Source organism: Phyllobates terribilis, unplaced genomic scaffold (genome assembly GCF_046119375.1).
Source record: "Phyllobates terribilis strain yellow unplaced genomic scaffold, ASM4611937v1 Scaffold_1__5_contigs__length_1240528914, whole genome shotgun sequence".
Classification (NCBI taxonomy): Eukaryota; Metazoa; Chordata; class Amphibia; order Anura; family Dendrobatidae; genus Phyllobates; species Phyllobates terribilis.
In genome coordinates this window covers 316,313,630-316,327,793 of record NW_027362761.1, presented here as the reverse complement: position 1 = coordinate 316,327,793, position 14,164 = coordinate 316,313,630, and the positions used below count along the sequence as shown (strand labels likewise).

Genomic DNA, 14,164 nt, shown 5'->3' with positions numbered 1-14,164 from the left:
AGAAGTTGCAGAGGTCGCCTAATTCTGCGCAACTTTTAACGGTCATGAGTTTGAATGGGGATCGTGTCCATGTGTGACGGGTGCCGGCTGCGGAAGCTGCCATAGCCACCTATGGGCGAGGTCCCTGGTGATGCCAGGAGGAGCAGTACGAGTCTCCTGCAGCTGGTGATGTGCTGATGTCTGTGTGATCATCACCCTTCTGCAGGCTCCATGGCAGTAGCTGGGAGGGCTCCCTGGGGGCAGGTTGTGCTCTGTCACCTGCACAGGATGATGCAACAGCTGGCAGTGGCACCTAGGCAGATGCAACAGCTGGCAGCCATTGTGCCTCACTATTGCACTGCCCTGTCCTTGCTGCCACAGTGTTACATCCATTGCGCCTTACTAATGCATTCCGATATCTCTCATTTTAGGAAAACCAATCTTTTCCGTGGACATACACCCCGATGGCACAAAATTTGCAACAGGAGGACAAGGTGTGTTTTGGGATCATGGTGGTTTGTACAGGTGATGTTATGTACCTGACTTGTGCACGGCTGTGGCTGTACCTTGTCATGTCACTGATAGCTAGGACGCACTGTAGGTGCAGGTCAGGCCTCATTCACAGTGTGGTTATTATTGGCAGGGGGATGTAGACATGAGAGAACATGGATCACTTTTCAGCAGTGTGCTATATCTGATTTTTGTCCATTGTTGGTCGTTTGTGCTCACTTTTATCATTAGTGTCCTCCTAAGGGTTCGCTCACACTGCTTATATTCTCTCCTTGGATTATGATAATGACCGTCGGCTCATACTCTGTCAGAGTTTGATCTGAGTGTGATCAGATTCTCTCTCATGAAGGAATAGCAGCACAGGTATAGAGAATGTAATTTCTCCATTGACTGCGCGTACATTGGACTGCACTCGGATGACATCCAAGTGCAGTCCGATGTTTCACACATGTATGGGTGCTCAAGATCCGAGCTTCGGAGCCACACGCAGCATGCTGTAATTTTTTTCTCATGCCGAATCGGTACGAGGAAGAAATTGCTGATCAGCACTGCCCCACTGAATAACATTGGTCCGAGAGAAATCTGATAAAACACAGGATAGTACTCCTCTGATGTGTACGCCTGTGTGAGCAAGCCCACATAGCACTATAAACTCACCAGTGTTTGCACTGCAATGTAATAATGACTTGCTGTGCATACGTGCAGGCTATTTGAACTTCTTTTCACGACTCCAGGCTTCCAAAGACGCAAAGCGGTTAAATGAAGTGACCTGAGCATTCTTTTGGTGGCTTGCACTTGGATGCCGCTCACTATTAATACATACAATTAATTAATGAAATACCATGGCGCCAAAGTTGCTGCAAAACACGTCAGAATAGGTGTCAAAAAAGAAGTTTCAGGAAAAACTATGCCAGTGTTTTGTGAAGCGTCTTTGGAGTAATAACTCAGTGGGTACGCCAGCGTCTAGAAGACATCACGTGCACATACCCTGATTATGTAGTAGTGGTGGGATGGTAAGGGCAGGGGTACACGGCGACCTGGTTGTGTGACATAGAGTTTGCAGTGTCGCAGTGCAACATCACATCTAATGATTGTCAGTAGCATTCCAATAAATGCACAAGCAAATCTAATACTAGATTTTTTGTCACATGTAACTTTGCCTTCTGCAACTTGTCTGCAGATTGATAGGCTGTGTGCCCACGTAGCGTTTTTCAAGCGTTTTTGATGCGGAATTTCCGCAGCGGAAACGCTTGTAAAACGCTTTGTAACCCGCACCCCATGGTCCCTAATGGGATTCCGCAAGTTCTATGCACATGCTGCGGATTTTTCCGCAGCGTTTATGCTGCGTTCAAAAATCCGCAGCATGTCATTTAATTTTGCGTTTCCGCAAGCAGAATTGCCTTTGTCCAATGCATAAAAAACGCAAGGCAATTCCGCATGTGGAAAACGCGTGATAAACGCGTGCGGAATTCCGCATGCGTTTTTCCGGGAGAGGACTTGCAGAAATGAAGCAGAAATTTTCTGCTTCATAAATGCAACGTGGGCACATAGCCTAACTTTCTAAGCTGCAGCATCGCATAGACACTTTTGGTTTAGGTCTTGCTCTCGTGACCTGTTTTGCCCTAGCCTAATTGTAATTTACAGACTAAGTTGTTTGTTCATAGTTTTTTCCCCACAATGATCAAGTGTATATGTTGCATCTTTTATGACAAATACATACAATTGATGCCATACAGTAGCAAATGCGACCCTTACTGAAAAGATACACTTGGTGCACACACCGTCCATTATACCGTATGATCAAGTTATCCAGGGCCTAAGCTGAATTCTATGAATTGTTTTTTAATAGCGAGTTTTTGAAACACTCAGATATTGACAAGACTATTCCCTCACCATAGTAATAGGTCAATAATGTTATTTCTCAGGGCAAGATTCTGGAAAAGTTGTCATATGGAATATGCCACCTGTTGTTAAGGAAGAAGATGAGAAGAATGAAAGTATTCCCAAGATGCTGTGTCAGATGGACAACCACCTAGGTACCAGAGTACATGGAAAATAACTGCTTTGTGGGGTCAAAGAACTTAGGGATGGAGGACCAGCCAGCTTGTTGTCCTTACTGGATTAAACTTTACACTCTTTGTTTCAGCCTGTGTGAACTGTGTGCGATGGTCCAACAGTGGAGCATACTTAGCGTCCGGAGGAGATGACAAGCTTATCATGGTGTGGAAGAAATCTGGGTGAGCTATGGACAACCGTCCACATTGTGTCTTGACTTCTCTTGGACTGAATTGGTTATTAACCTTCAGTTAGTTGTGCCAAAACACTTTCACTTTTAGTCGCAAGCACCTCGCTGTGGCACGTGTAGTCTACGCCACGTCAGAAGGGGCACCCGATCTAGGAAGCTACTGCAATGGTTACCTACCTTCCCTACTTGCAGAAATGTAACGAAAACAAACTTGCGACTAATTAAAGGGGCACTCTTAGCATTTTCAACTTAATTAATAGGTCTGTCCCGTATATGCTGATGGGGAGAGACTTGTCAATCAATCTGGGTGGGAGAAACTGCTCTTCTCCCGTCACATTTCTGCTGTATTCCAGAGTAAAACATTTGTGTGTTCCTTATAGGAAGCCTGTCTGTATTTTATGTTGCTGCATTCAAGTACGACGGCATGATTCTGCTCGCAGGTTCATAGCTACATTACTACAGATCCATCTCCTACAGCTAATACTTCAGTGAGAATTTAGCGGTTTATTTTTGTTTAACATTTATTGAACTTAAAGTTTTATATATGTAGAAATACAATATTTACACACATATTATTCATACAAATACCTGACCCAGCCTGCATAACCACTACTTGCTGGATAAGGATTCTGACTATTAGTATTACAGTATAGAGCGCTTTTATCAGTGGCACTAATATGCATCTTGTCATAATTTTGGAAAAACTCTCAATGGCCTCTATAAAGATGATGGATTTCATGGATGAATCCTCAGTGTTGGCATGTGTGGTATTATTGGTATTATTTTTTATTTTAAAGCGCCCTTAAAGGGGATGTCTGGCCGTGGACTAAAAGTCTCCAGCCACTCTTATGTGACTGCAGACTTGTGAATCCTCACATCGCGCACTGTGAGAATTTTCCGGTGCCGGGAATGCCCGCTACCAGAGCACAGTGCACAAAATGTGAGGATTCACAAGTCTGCAGTTACATAGTGACTGCAGACTTGTTACCTAAGGCCAGTCAACACCTTTAACTCCAGGGAACTGTACATCTGAAAGGGTATAAACAAGATTTTCTGTACATAACCAGGAGCACATAACACAAGTTAGAAAACCTTTCCAATAAACATGACTAAATAAGTAACACTCTGGTACATAGGGATACGTAGGACCATGTGTGCAATGGCTTTCAGTCTACCAGATTGCATCTGTGCCTTATCCTGAAAGTTGTTCTGTATCTCAGGTACATCGGACCCAGTACTGTTTTTGGCTCCAGTAGCAAATTGGCAAATGTAGAGCAATGGCGTTGCCTCTCCATTCTCAGGAATCATTCAGGAGGTAAGTAACTTGGTATGTTGCTTTTAGTATTGTGTAAACTGCATAGTGTTTGATAAACTTTGTAATTTCTTTTTACTCCTTTCAGATGTAATGGATGTCGCATGGTCTCCACATGATGCATGGCTGGCTTCCTGCAGTGTCGATAACACCATTGTTATATGGAATGCCTTCAAATTTCCTGGTAGGTCGGCTAGATGTACAGGACTTCAAAATATAATTATTTTGTGAATAATTTTATAGTTTAACTTTTTGAAAAATGGGAATATTTGACTTAATCTTACAGAGATTATAGCCACATTGAGAGGCCATTCGGGACTTGTTAAAGGACTAACATGGGACCCTGTGGGAAAGTATATAGCTTCTCAAGCTGATGACCATAGTCTAAAAGTCTGGAGGACCATGGATTGGCAGCTAGAAACTAGTATCACCAAACCATTTGATGAGGTACTGTCTATATAGCGATCTCAGCAGCCCAAAATTGTAGATAAGCACTTGCTTAAGACAGTCTTACACTTTACTCTAGTGTGGAGGAACCACCCATGTCTTACGTCTTAGTTGGTCTCCTGATGGACATTACCTTGTATCTGCTCATGCAATGAACAACTCTGGTCCTACAGCACAGATTATTGAGCGTGATGGTTGGAAAACGAACATGGACTTTGTGGGTCATCGGAAAGCTGTCACAGTGGTGGTAGGAATCCTCTTTTGTGTTCTTTTATAGGAAACCTGATTTTTTTCTCTCATTGCAATGCATTGAGTCATATCCTCAAACCCAGTTGTAATTTTTAGACCTTAAATATCAATTTCCAATAATATGTGTCACTTACAGCCTTGTGTCCAGATCTTGATGCTTCTGACATTTTCTTTTTAGATGTAGTGTTGTCGTGTGGACCTTTTGTGTTTCCAAACAGCCAATTACAATAATATATTTCCTACTTGGTGTGAATAGTGTCTGCTTTTTTTGTGCATGAATATAAACTGTTTTTAAATCCAGCATACATCATTATTAATAGTGTTCAAATAATGTTGCATTTTCTTCAAACAGAAATTTAACCCAAAAATCTTTAAGAAGAAACAAAAAAATGGAAGCTCAAGCAAGGCTGGCTGTCCGTACTGCTGCTGTGCAGTGGGGAGCAAGGACCGCTCACTGTCTGTGTGGGTGAGGCAATCTATCCTTTTGTTTCCAGAAATACTTAGTGTAGTTACAGACAATTACATCTTTAAGACATTAGGGATTTGACTAGTTTATTTTTTTTCTTCCCCTAAATTGTTTGGCTAAACTTTCACTGTGCAAGGGAAAACTGCAGCTCTCCCTGAGCTTACACTTGTATTGTAGTATGGGGTAAAAGGGGATGAAGCGTACGACTAATCACAAAACAAACTCATTATTTCATAATGAGATTCATTGAAAATAATTTTGCATGTTATCTCCATCCTGCTGATTCATTACAGTAGTCTGAAACCTCTTCAAAGTGGATTGCAGTTTGGGATCCTGGCTTACATGTTTAGACTTTTCTGGACCTTAAATTTCTGATTTCCTGCACTTTATTTTCTTTAAGCTCCACTAAGGTAGTAGAATTATTTTTTTTACTGAAAACAAAAATCAAGTTGTATAGTTTTCAGACACATAATATTTGTGTTATTAATCTGTATATTACATTCATAAGGGCATTTTTTTTTTTTTTTGGAGTAATTTATCTCTTTATTGTAGCTCACCTGCCTTAAGAGACCATTGGTGGTAATCCACGACCTATTCGACAAGTCTATAATGGACATCTCCTGGTAATTAATGTATATAAAACCTATTTACCTATTGTTGTTTTTTAAAGTGAACCTGTCAGCTGGATTGTGCTCAGTGAACTACATGCAGTGTCAGGTTGGCGCTGTTACACTGATTAAAATGATACCTTGGTTGATGAAATCACTCCGGTGGTTGTTTTTTAATCTCTATTTGCAGTTTGGAGATAATTTGATTCTTATGCTTTGGGGCGGCCTGTGGACGGGGCTTTCGTTGGTGGTCTGAAATCATATTCATCATTGTGGCTTAAATAACAGGTAACTAATGCTTCAGTGACCTGACTCCTACTGTAAATACTGCTTTTGTGCAATTCATATTGCAGTCTTTTAAAACATTTTTTGAACCCTAGCAAAATCGCACATGCACAGTAGCAGCTATCAATGCCGAGAGACGCTACTGCGCACACGCCGCAGCCATTTCGTTGGACCCCAAAAAAATTTGGCTCCAGCAAAATGACTATGGCACATGTGCCGTAGCATCTATTGGCAAGCGATAGATGCTACTGTGCATGCGCAGGCACCTCTTTGTATTATTATAAAAAAAAAAGATTATTGTTGTAGAAACATTTTTTTAAGCTCCAGCAAAATGGCCACGGCGCGTGCGCAGTAGCCTCTCTCGGCATCGATAGAGGCTACTGCGTGGGCGCCGACGGCATTTTGCTGGGGTTAAATTTTTTTTTATTTAAAAGACTACAATATAAGCTGCTCAAGCACAGTATTGAAAATAGGAGAGAGATCATTGAAGGATTGGTGACCTGTTATTTGAGCCACAATGATGAAGATAATGCTAGAGCACCAAAGAAAGCCCCACCCACAGGCCGTTCCGGAGCACGAGAATCTCATTACCTCCAAACTACAAATAAAGATTAAACACCAACCACAGGACGGATTTCATTAACACAGGTATCATTTTAATCAGTGTAACGGCGCCAAACTGACACTGCCTGTAGTTTACTCAGCACAATTTTTTTTTTTTCACTGGTGTGGAAAAATTGCTGTAAAGTAAATAATGCTTTGATAGATGTGTTTTAATAGTTTTTTTTTAATAATTAACAACATACAAACTGTGTAAGCAAAGTAAAATTTAAATCAAATCAATATTTTGTGTGACCGCCCTCTGACTTCAAAACAGCATAAAAACATCAATTCTACTAGATATGCTTCCACATAGTTTTTGGAGGAGCTTGCAGGGCGGTTGTTCAAAATTAATCACTGATGCTGTATCATCACGGAGGCATCTGAATGGCTCCAATTTTTTTCAGCATCAGGACCATTATCCTAAAACATACGGTTAGTTTTTAATGATATTAAATTCATTGTAAAAAAAAAAATAGTACAAGTAGTCCTTGAAATGATAATATGGCCCCACATAGTCCTTCTCAGCATTATCAAGTCTGTGTGGGATTACATGAATGGCAGAAGGATTTGCACAAGCCTTCAGCCATGGAAGATCTGTGGTTAGTTCTCCAACATGTTTGGATCAACCACCCTGTCAACTTCTCTCAATTCGTGTGCAAGTGTATCTAGAAGAATTGATGCTGTTGTGAAGGCTAAGTGTTGTCACAGCAAATTGTTGCTATTGTGCAGACCAGCTAATAAGAAACATCCATACTAGAAACCACTTCTCACTAGTGCTCCATCATCTTTTAATTAAGGTACTGAGCTGTCACTATGCTGAATAATGAAGAAAAGACTGAAGTTTTGCCCTTTCGGTTAATTTTGCCCTTTCCATTCATATCTGAACCCCGGGAGAACTAACCAAAGCTTTTATCCTGTAACTCGTCTGCTGCTGCCAATCTTTGCATTTCATCCCATTCAGTATAATATCATAAGTGGCAAAATCCTGTTTTCTGGTTGTTTCTAGGACTCTAAATGGACTTGGCATATTGGTGTGTTCCATGGATGGATCAGTTGCATACTTAGATTTCTCACAAGATGAGCTGGGTGACCCACTGAGCGAGGAAGAGAAGGTATTGAAATATTTCATGCTACTTATTGCGCAAAGTCTTATACTGTTTTTTTTTTAGCTGTAACATGAGCCGATTTTGTGTTTTTTTGTTTTTGTGTTTTTTTTATGGTGCAAAAATATATTTGAAGAATCACATCCACCAAAGCACTTATGGGAAAAGTCTTGCTATTACAACGGAGTCCCAGTTGCCTAATACCATTATCGAAAATCCTGAGATGTTGAAGTTTCAACAAAGGCAACATCCACATTTAGATGGAGAACATGTGACACCTGTACAGAAAGATATCCCAGCACCAAAAGTGGCTAGCCTTGTAAATGGTGAAAGCCTGGAAGACATCAGAAAGGTATGAAGTGGGTCAGAAACCTCATTCTAGTGATTTGAGGAGGTCCCAGTGATGGGGACCCTGGAGATCAGAGATTTGTTACCTATCCAGTGAATTATGTCCACTATGGGGAAAACTCCTTTAAACTTCCATCCTCATTTAGCAGGCTTTAAAAGGAATCTTGTCAGCAGGGGTTTGATATTTAATCTGAGAGCAGGATAATACAGGGCAATTTAGCCAAAGTCCAAGGATGTGTCACATATTAGGCTGTGTATTGTAGTTTCAATACAATCAGCATTTTATCAGCAGGTGATTATCACTACCGAACTAAGGCTATGTGCCCACGATGCAGAAATGAAGCAGAAAATTTCTGCAGCATTTCTGCATCTCCCTGGCAGAAAAAACGCATGCAGATTGTACATGCATTTTTCCTGCCAAATACATGCGGAATTGAAGCGTCATTCACATGCGTTTCTGCATGCGGATTGACAAGCGCTTTCCAGGTGATTTTAGCATCACTTGGAAAGTGCTTGACAACTAGGTCACACTATATAAATCCATGCAAACGTCATGGATTTGTATAGTGTGACCGTAAGAATGTTTAAAATTAAAAAAATAAACCTATACTTACCTTCCGATGTCCCGGCGTTTGTTGCTGCGCTCCTTCCTGTCTGCCAGCTGATCGCGGGACACTGCACTGAAGGGCCTGCGGTCACATGACTGTGATTTCACCGCAGGTCCTTCAGTCCTGCCCGCAAGCATAGAGGAGGAGACCAGGGGCCGTCAGAAGGTGAATATAAACTTTATTTGTTATTTTATTCTTTTTTTTACAGGTACAATGGTACCCAGGTCTGGATGAGAGTCTCCTCTCCTCCAGAACTGGGTACAATCCGCACATTGAAACGCATATAATCCGTGAGTACAAATGTACTGACACGGATTATGTGCGTCTCAATGCTAGTCAATGGCGGCGATTACTCCGTGCTTCCGCAAAATTAATGGACATGCTGCGGATTTTTGAGCGCAGCATGGGCATAGAACTTGGGGACCATGGGGGGCGGATTACCTAGCGCTTAACAAGGGTTTATGCTGCGGAAATTCCGCAGCATATACGCTTGAAAAACGCTACGTGGGCACTTAGCCTAAGTCTCACGTGCACAGCAGTCAGGCTGTGTAACCCTGTCCCCATACTGATTGATTGCTTGCTGACAATGCACACAGGAAGCTGCCAATGGGGTGTGGGTGGGGTTATACACAGCTTAGCTATATGACCACTTCAACAACACAACAACAGGGAAAACAGGGATTCTATAAAAACTACACCAAGCAGTCCAATAAGTGACACATCGCTGGAATCGGGCTCTCTTAGACTATACTATACTGTTCTCGGATTACATTAAAAAAAAATCTGCTGACGGAGTCACTTTAACAATGGTCTATTATTGAACTACTCACTTTACCTTTTGCTGTAGAGGTGTGTCAGATTATGTATCCTTTACAGTCCAGCTTGAAAAGCTCTTTATCACTCTAGGTCCTGGAATCACTGGTGCCAGATATAGAGACTACATTGAGACAAAGGGATCCTGTTTCCTTTCATCATTCCAAAAATTAATTCTGCATTTTACATTACTCATTGATTGGTGTCTCTTTTTCTATCCTAAACCATGCAGTTAGCTATGCTTTCTTTTCAAACCTCATTCTAAGGCCATATCTGTTTACTCTGTCTCCACCAAGTCTACTTAGTTGATCTATAGGAAAAGAAAATCCCGGCACTCACGTGTTGATAATTAGTTGGTTTATTCCACAACTCACAAAAGACGTTTCAGCCTGTCCAAGGCTTTTTTCAATTGTGGTTAAATACATTCAGTCAGGATATTTATAAACAAATCCACGGAAATGACATAATTCTCATTAACATAAAAGAGGAAGACCGACAAAATAGTATGTAACAAAACTCTACAAAAACATACAGAAATTAAACCATAATTATCAACACGTGAGTGCCGGGATTTTCTTTTCCTATAGACATTGTTTTCCACGTGCACCACCCTAGCTATACGGAGTGCCGACTATTCCTTCTTTATACTTAGTTGATCTAAACCGTCATTGGCATAACTGAGCAGATTTGACTATAGACAATCACAGTCATCTCTATACAAATTTTAATTTTTTAATTTGATACTTATTTTAGTCTTCGAGGCAGTAGTTATGACTTTCCTCACATTTGGATGCTCAAATTATCTGAAAGAGAAACCTGTAGCATTTGTGATTTAAACTTTTACATATTATAATAACAATAATATTTTTAACAGAACCTTTTAAAGAAACAAGTGGAAACAAGGACAGCGGATGGCCGGCGTAGGATCACCCCATTGTGCATTGCCCAGCTGGACACTGGGTTTGTATGACTTGCTACACTTTTTGTGATATTTAATGCTGTAATATAATCAACCACATGTTGTGAACACCATACAGTGTTATAAACACATTTTATTTTGGCTATTCGTATTTGCAGGGACTTTTCTACAGCGTTTTTTAATAGTATTCCTATATCGGGGTCAGTCGCAGGGTCCATGCTGTCATCTCAGAGCAACCAGCAGCTCTTATCTCTGGATTCAAACACCAACAGCTCTTTAGGCACTAAGTCCACCCTCGAACCAGTGGGGAATGCAAAACCATCAGAAGAGCCTGCCAACAAAGAGAGGTATAGTGGAATGACAATATATAAAGCTAACACTGGAATTATTGTATAACGTCTGATTTTACGGTCTCTTTCACAGATTAACTTTTCACTGTTTTATAATGATTGATCCAATTTATCTTGTAAATCCATAACTTGTAGAGAAGTTTTCATTTGCAATATGTATGAAATATACATAATCTCCTTAGCAATGGGCTGCCATAGCAATGAACAATAAAACTGAGCTTTCTGTCTGTTGCTAAAGAGAATTTGTCAAAGCTAAAATATCTCAGTGAAAGGAAAAGTTTTAATATTCATTCACTTTACGCCGATCAACTCCCTAATGCTGCACTAGTATTTGCAGCTCTGCGTTCAGTATGGGAAAGAACACAGGTCTGCAAAAAATCAAATTGCAAGAGCTGTTTTTAGTTATTCCACGTAATCTTTGTTTTTTGGTGCGCTGAATCCGAAAATGACCTCTGTTTTGTCATAGGACATCACATTTCCTGGCAAAATAAATGAAAATAGACTTATGAAAAATGTGTAATAAAAAATTTAATTTTATAAATAATTTTCTCTTTCCCCATGATGGCACCACTGAGAGAGGGGATCCTCTCTTCAAGGACAGGAAACCTACAGATAAAAAGGGCGGCACCGCTCTCCCGTATCAGTTGGTTTCCTGTCCTTGACGGGGACCTACAGATAGGGGAAAGAAGGAAATGGAGCAGAAAGGAAGATACAAGAAAGATGGACTTACCAGGCCCGGCCAGACCGGTTCAGGCAGCGGGGGTTCCCTGCCTCGGCTGGTGCAGTGTCCTGTAGCACCACCGCTGGGGTCAGTGGGCCTCTAGGGTGGCAGGGAGACGCAGCGCGATGAAAGACTGGATCGCCGCGGTCTCCATCCCGTGTCGGGGCCCAGGTCGGTAAGTATGGCGGGGCTTCCGGGGCTCAGGTTAGTAAGTAGGCCTGAGCTCTGGGGCCCAGGCCTGAAGTGCCGCGGGTCCTTCTGGGAGCGGCGCGTTTGAACGCGCGCTGGAAACCGAGGGACGGCTCACCATTGCCATCACCTCAGAAACACGGGAAGCGTACAAAAGGACCCTTCACGCCAACACAGCCAAGGTGACTGTGGAAGTGGGCGGTCTGGCAGGTCTTCACAGCGCGGCAAGGACTCCAGCGTGGCGTCTACCTCGAAGAAAGACCCTGCTACTGGAACGGGTTCCTCTTCAAATCCGGTATTCCCTCTTACAACGGGTCGGTAAGTGATCTTTGTGAAAGCTCACTTGTAACTTGGGGTCCCCCTCTCTGTTCTTCTCTCTCAGGGAAGGAAGAGTACGGGCAAGTCCAAGCACAGGACCTGCGCACTTTGCGCAGAGGATCTGCCCACCACGTGGCAAAAAAGACTGTGCAACTCATGCATTGAACAGACAATCTGTGAGGAGACCCCTAAATTCGCTTCTGAGCTCAGATCCCTGATTACGTCTCAGGTTGAGGATACCTTGAAGTCCCTGCAGAAGGGGGGGAAGAAACGAGGGAAAACCAGACACCTGTCCCCTGTATCAGATTCTAGTAGTTCAGACTGGGAAGGGGTAGTCTCCGATTCATCCTACTTATCATCATCTTTGTCATCTTCCGGAGATGGGGGTCGTAGCTGTTTCCCTATAGAGGGTACAGATAGTTTGATTAAAGCAGTCAGGTCTACTATGGGGGTTCGTAGATCCTCGCCCTAAAAAGTCAGTCCAGGACATGATGTTTAGTGGCCTGGAACAAAAGAAAAGGAGGTCTTTCCCTCTTAATGATAAGGTACACTCCCTGATTAAGAGGGAATGGAAAAAATGGAAAGGAAAGGGTTGTTGTCGCCTAAAAGGAAATACCCCTTCGAAGGCCCAGTATGCTCCTTCTGGGGGAAGGCGCCAAAGTTAGACGTAGCAATAGCCAAAGCCTCTAAAAAATGTTCCCTGCCATTCGAAGACATAGGGGTGCTGAAAGACCCAATGGACAAAAAAGCAGACTCCTTTCTGAAAGGAGCTTGGGAGGCGGCAGGAGGGGGGTTAAAACCAGCAGTGGCAGCCACATGCACAGCCAGATCTTTATTGATCTGGCTAGATCAGCTAGAAGTGCAACTGAGAAACAAAACATCAAGGGATAACATAATAGGCTCCATCCCAGTAATGAAGGGCGCAGCAGCTTTCCTGGCTGACGCTTCGGACGATTCCGTCAGGCTGGCAGCCAGGGCTGGGAGTTTTTCTAACGCAGCTAGGCGGGCCCTCTGGCTCAAATGCTGGCCGGGCGACCTCCAAAAGAAATCTAGGCTGTGTTCCATCCCTTGTGAGGGGGAGTTCCTATTCGGATCTACCCTGGACGATATTCTTGACAAAGCCGGGGATAACAAGAAACGCTTCCCGGTCCTCTCCGGTACTTCATTCAGGAAGTCTTTTCGGAGCAGGAAATTTATGCGTAGGAAACCCCCCAAAGACCAGGACCGGTGGGAGGATAGGAGACAAAAAAAGGCCAAAGGGTTTATGTTTAACAGGCCCCCCAGTGACAACAGAAAACCCGTCCAATGAAAGGCAGCCCCAGGTGGGGGGGGGAGACTTCTCCATTTCCTCCCAGCCTGGGAGAAAATATCAAACAGTTTTTGGATTTTAGACCGGATAGAATCAGGACTAAGACTCCAGTTCCACTCCATGCCCCGTCCAAATTTCGTCATAACCCCTGTGAGGTCTTCAGGGGTAGAACAACTAGCTCTAGAACAGGAGGTTCTAGGCCTAATAGGGAAAGCAGTCCTTCAGGAAGTCCCCGCTCAGGAGGAAGGCAAAGGATTCTACTCCCCTCTGTTCCTCAGGAAAAAAACAGACAGGACGTTCAGGACTATCGTGAACCTAAAAAAAATTGAACAAATTTCTAAAGGTTCAAGCTTTCAAGATGGAATTAATAAAAACATCAGTGAAATTGTTGTTCCCAGACTGTTTTATGACTGTCCTGGATCTGAATGACGCCTATTATCACGTCCCCATACACAGAGACTACCGGAAATTCCTGAGAGTAGCGTTACCACTGAAAGGCATGATCAAACACTACCAATACACGGCTCTCCCCTTCGGGTTAGCGATAGCCCCAAGGGTCTTCACAAAAATAGTCGCAGAGGTAATGGCCCATCTGAGGGAGCAAAACATCCTAATAATCCCGTACCTGGACGATCTGCTAATAATAGGCAACTCGTTCAACCATTGCAAGGACCATCTAGCAAGAGTCATGGGTTCCTTGACTAATTTAGGCTGGCTTCTGAATCTAAAAAAGTCCAGGTTGGAGCCGGATCAAGTGCAAGAGTACTTGGGTATCCTATTAG

At 42.7% G+C, this 14,164-nt stretch overlaps 1 protein-coding gene across 1 annotated transcript in view; it reads left to right on the top strand.

The window, feature by feature from the left end:
* The window catches only part of HIRA (histone cell cycle regulator), a 39,113-nt gene that overhangs the window by 255 nt on the left and 24,694 nt on the right, over window positions 1–14,164 (top strand). Inside the window, exons 2-14 of the mRNA XM_073675201.1 lie at window positions 411–473; window positions 2,415–2,525; window positions 2,636–2,726; window positions 3,955–4,049; window positions 4,135–4,230; window positions 4,333–4,493; window positions 4,573–4,740; window positions 5,095–5,208; window positions 5,761–5,831; window positions 7,711–7,816; window positions 7,944–8,159; window positions 10,451–10,536; window positions 10,654–10,842. Of these exons, the coding sequence (XP_073531302.1) occupies window positions 411–473; window positions 2,415–2,525; window positions 2,636–2,726; window positions 3,955–4,049; window positions 4,135–4,230; window positions 4,333–4,493; window positions 4,573–4,740; window positions 5,095–5,208; window positions 5,761–5,831; window positions 7,711–7,816; window positions 7,944–8,159; window positions 10,451–10,536; window positions 10,654–10,842 (1,567 nt within the window). The remainder of the gene's footprint in view (window positions 1–410; window positions 474–2,414; window positions 2,526–2,635; window positions 2,727–3,954; window positions 4,050–4,134; window positions 4,231–4,332; window positions 4,494–4,572; window positions 4,741–5,094; window positions 5,209–5,760; window positions 5,832–7,710; window positions 7,817–7,943; window positions 8,160–10,450; window positions 10,537–10,653; window positions 10,843–14,164) is intronic.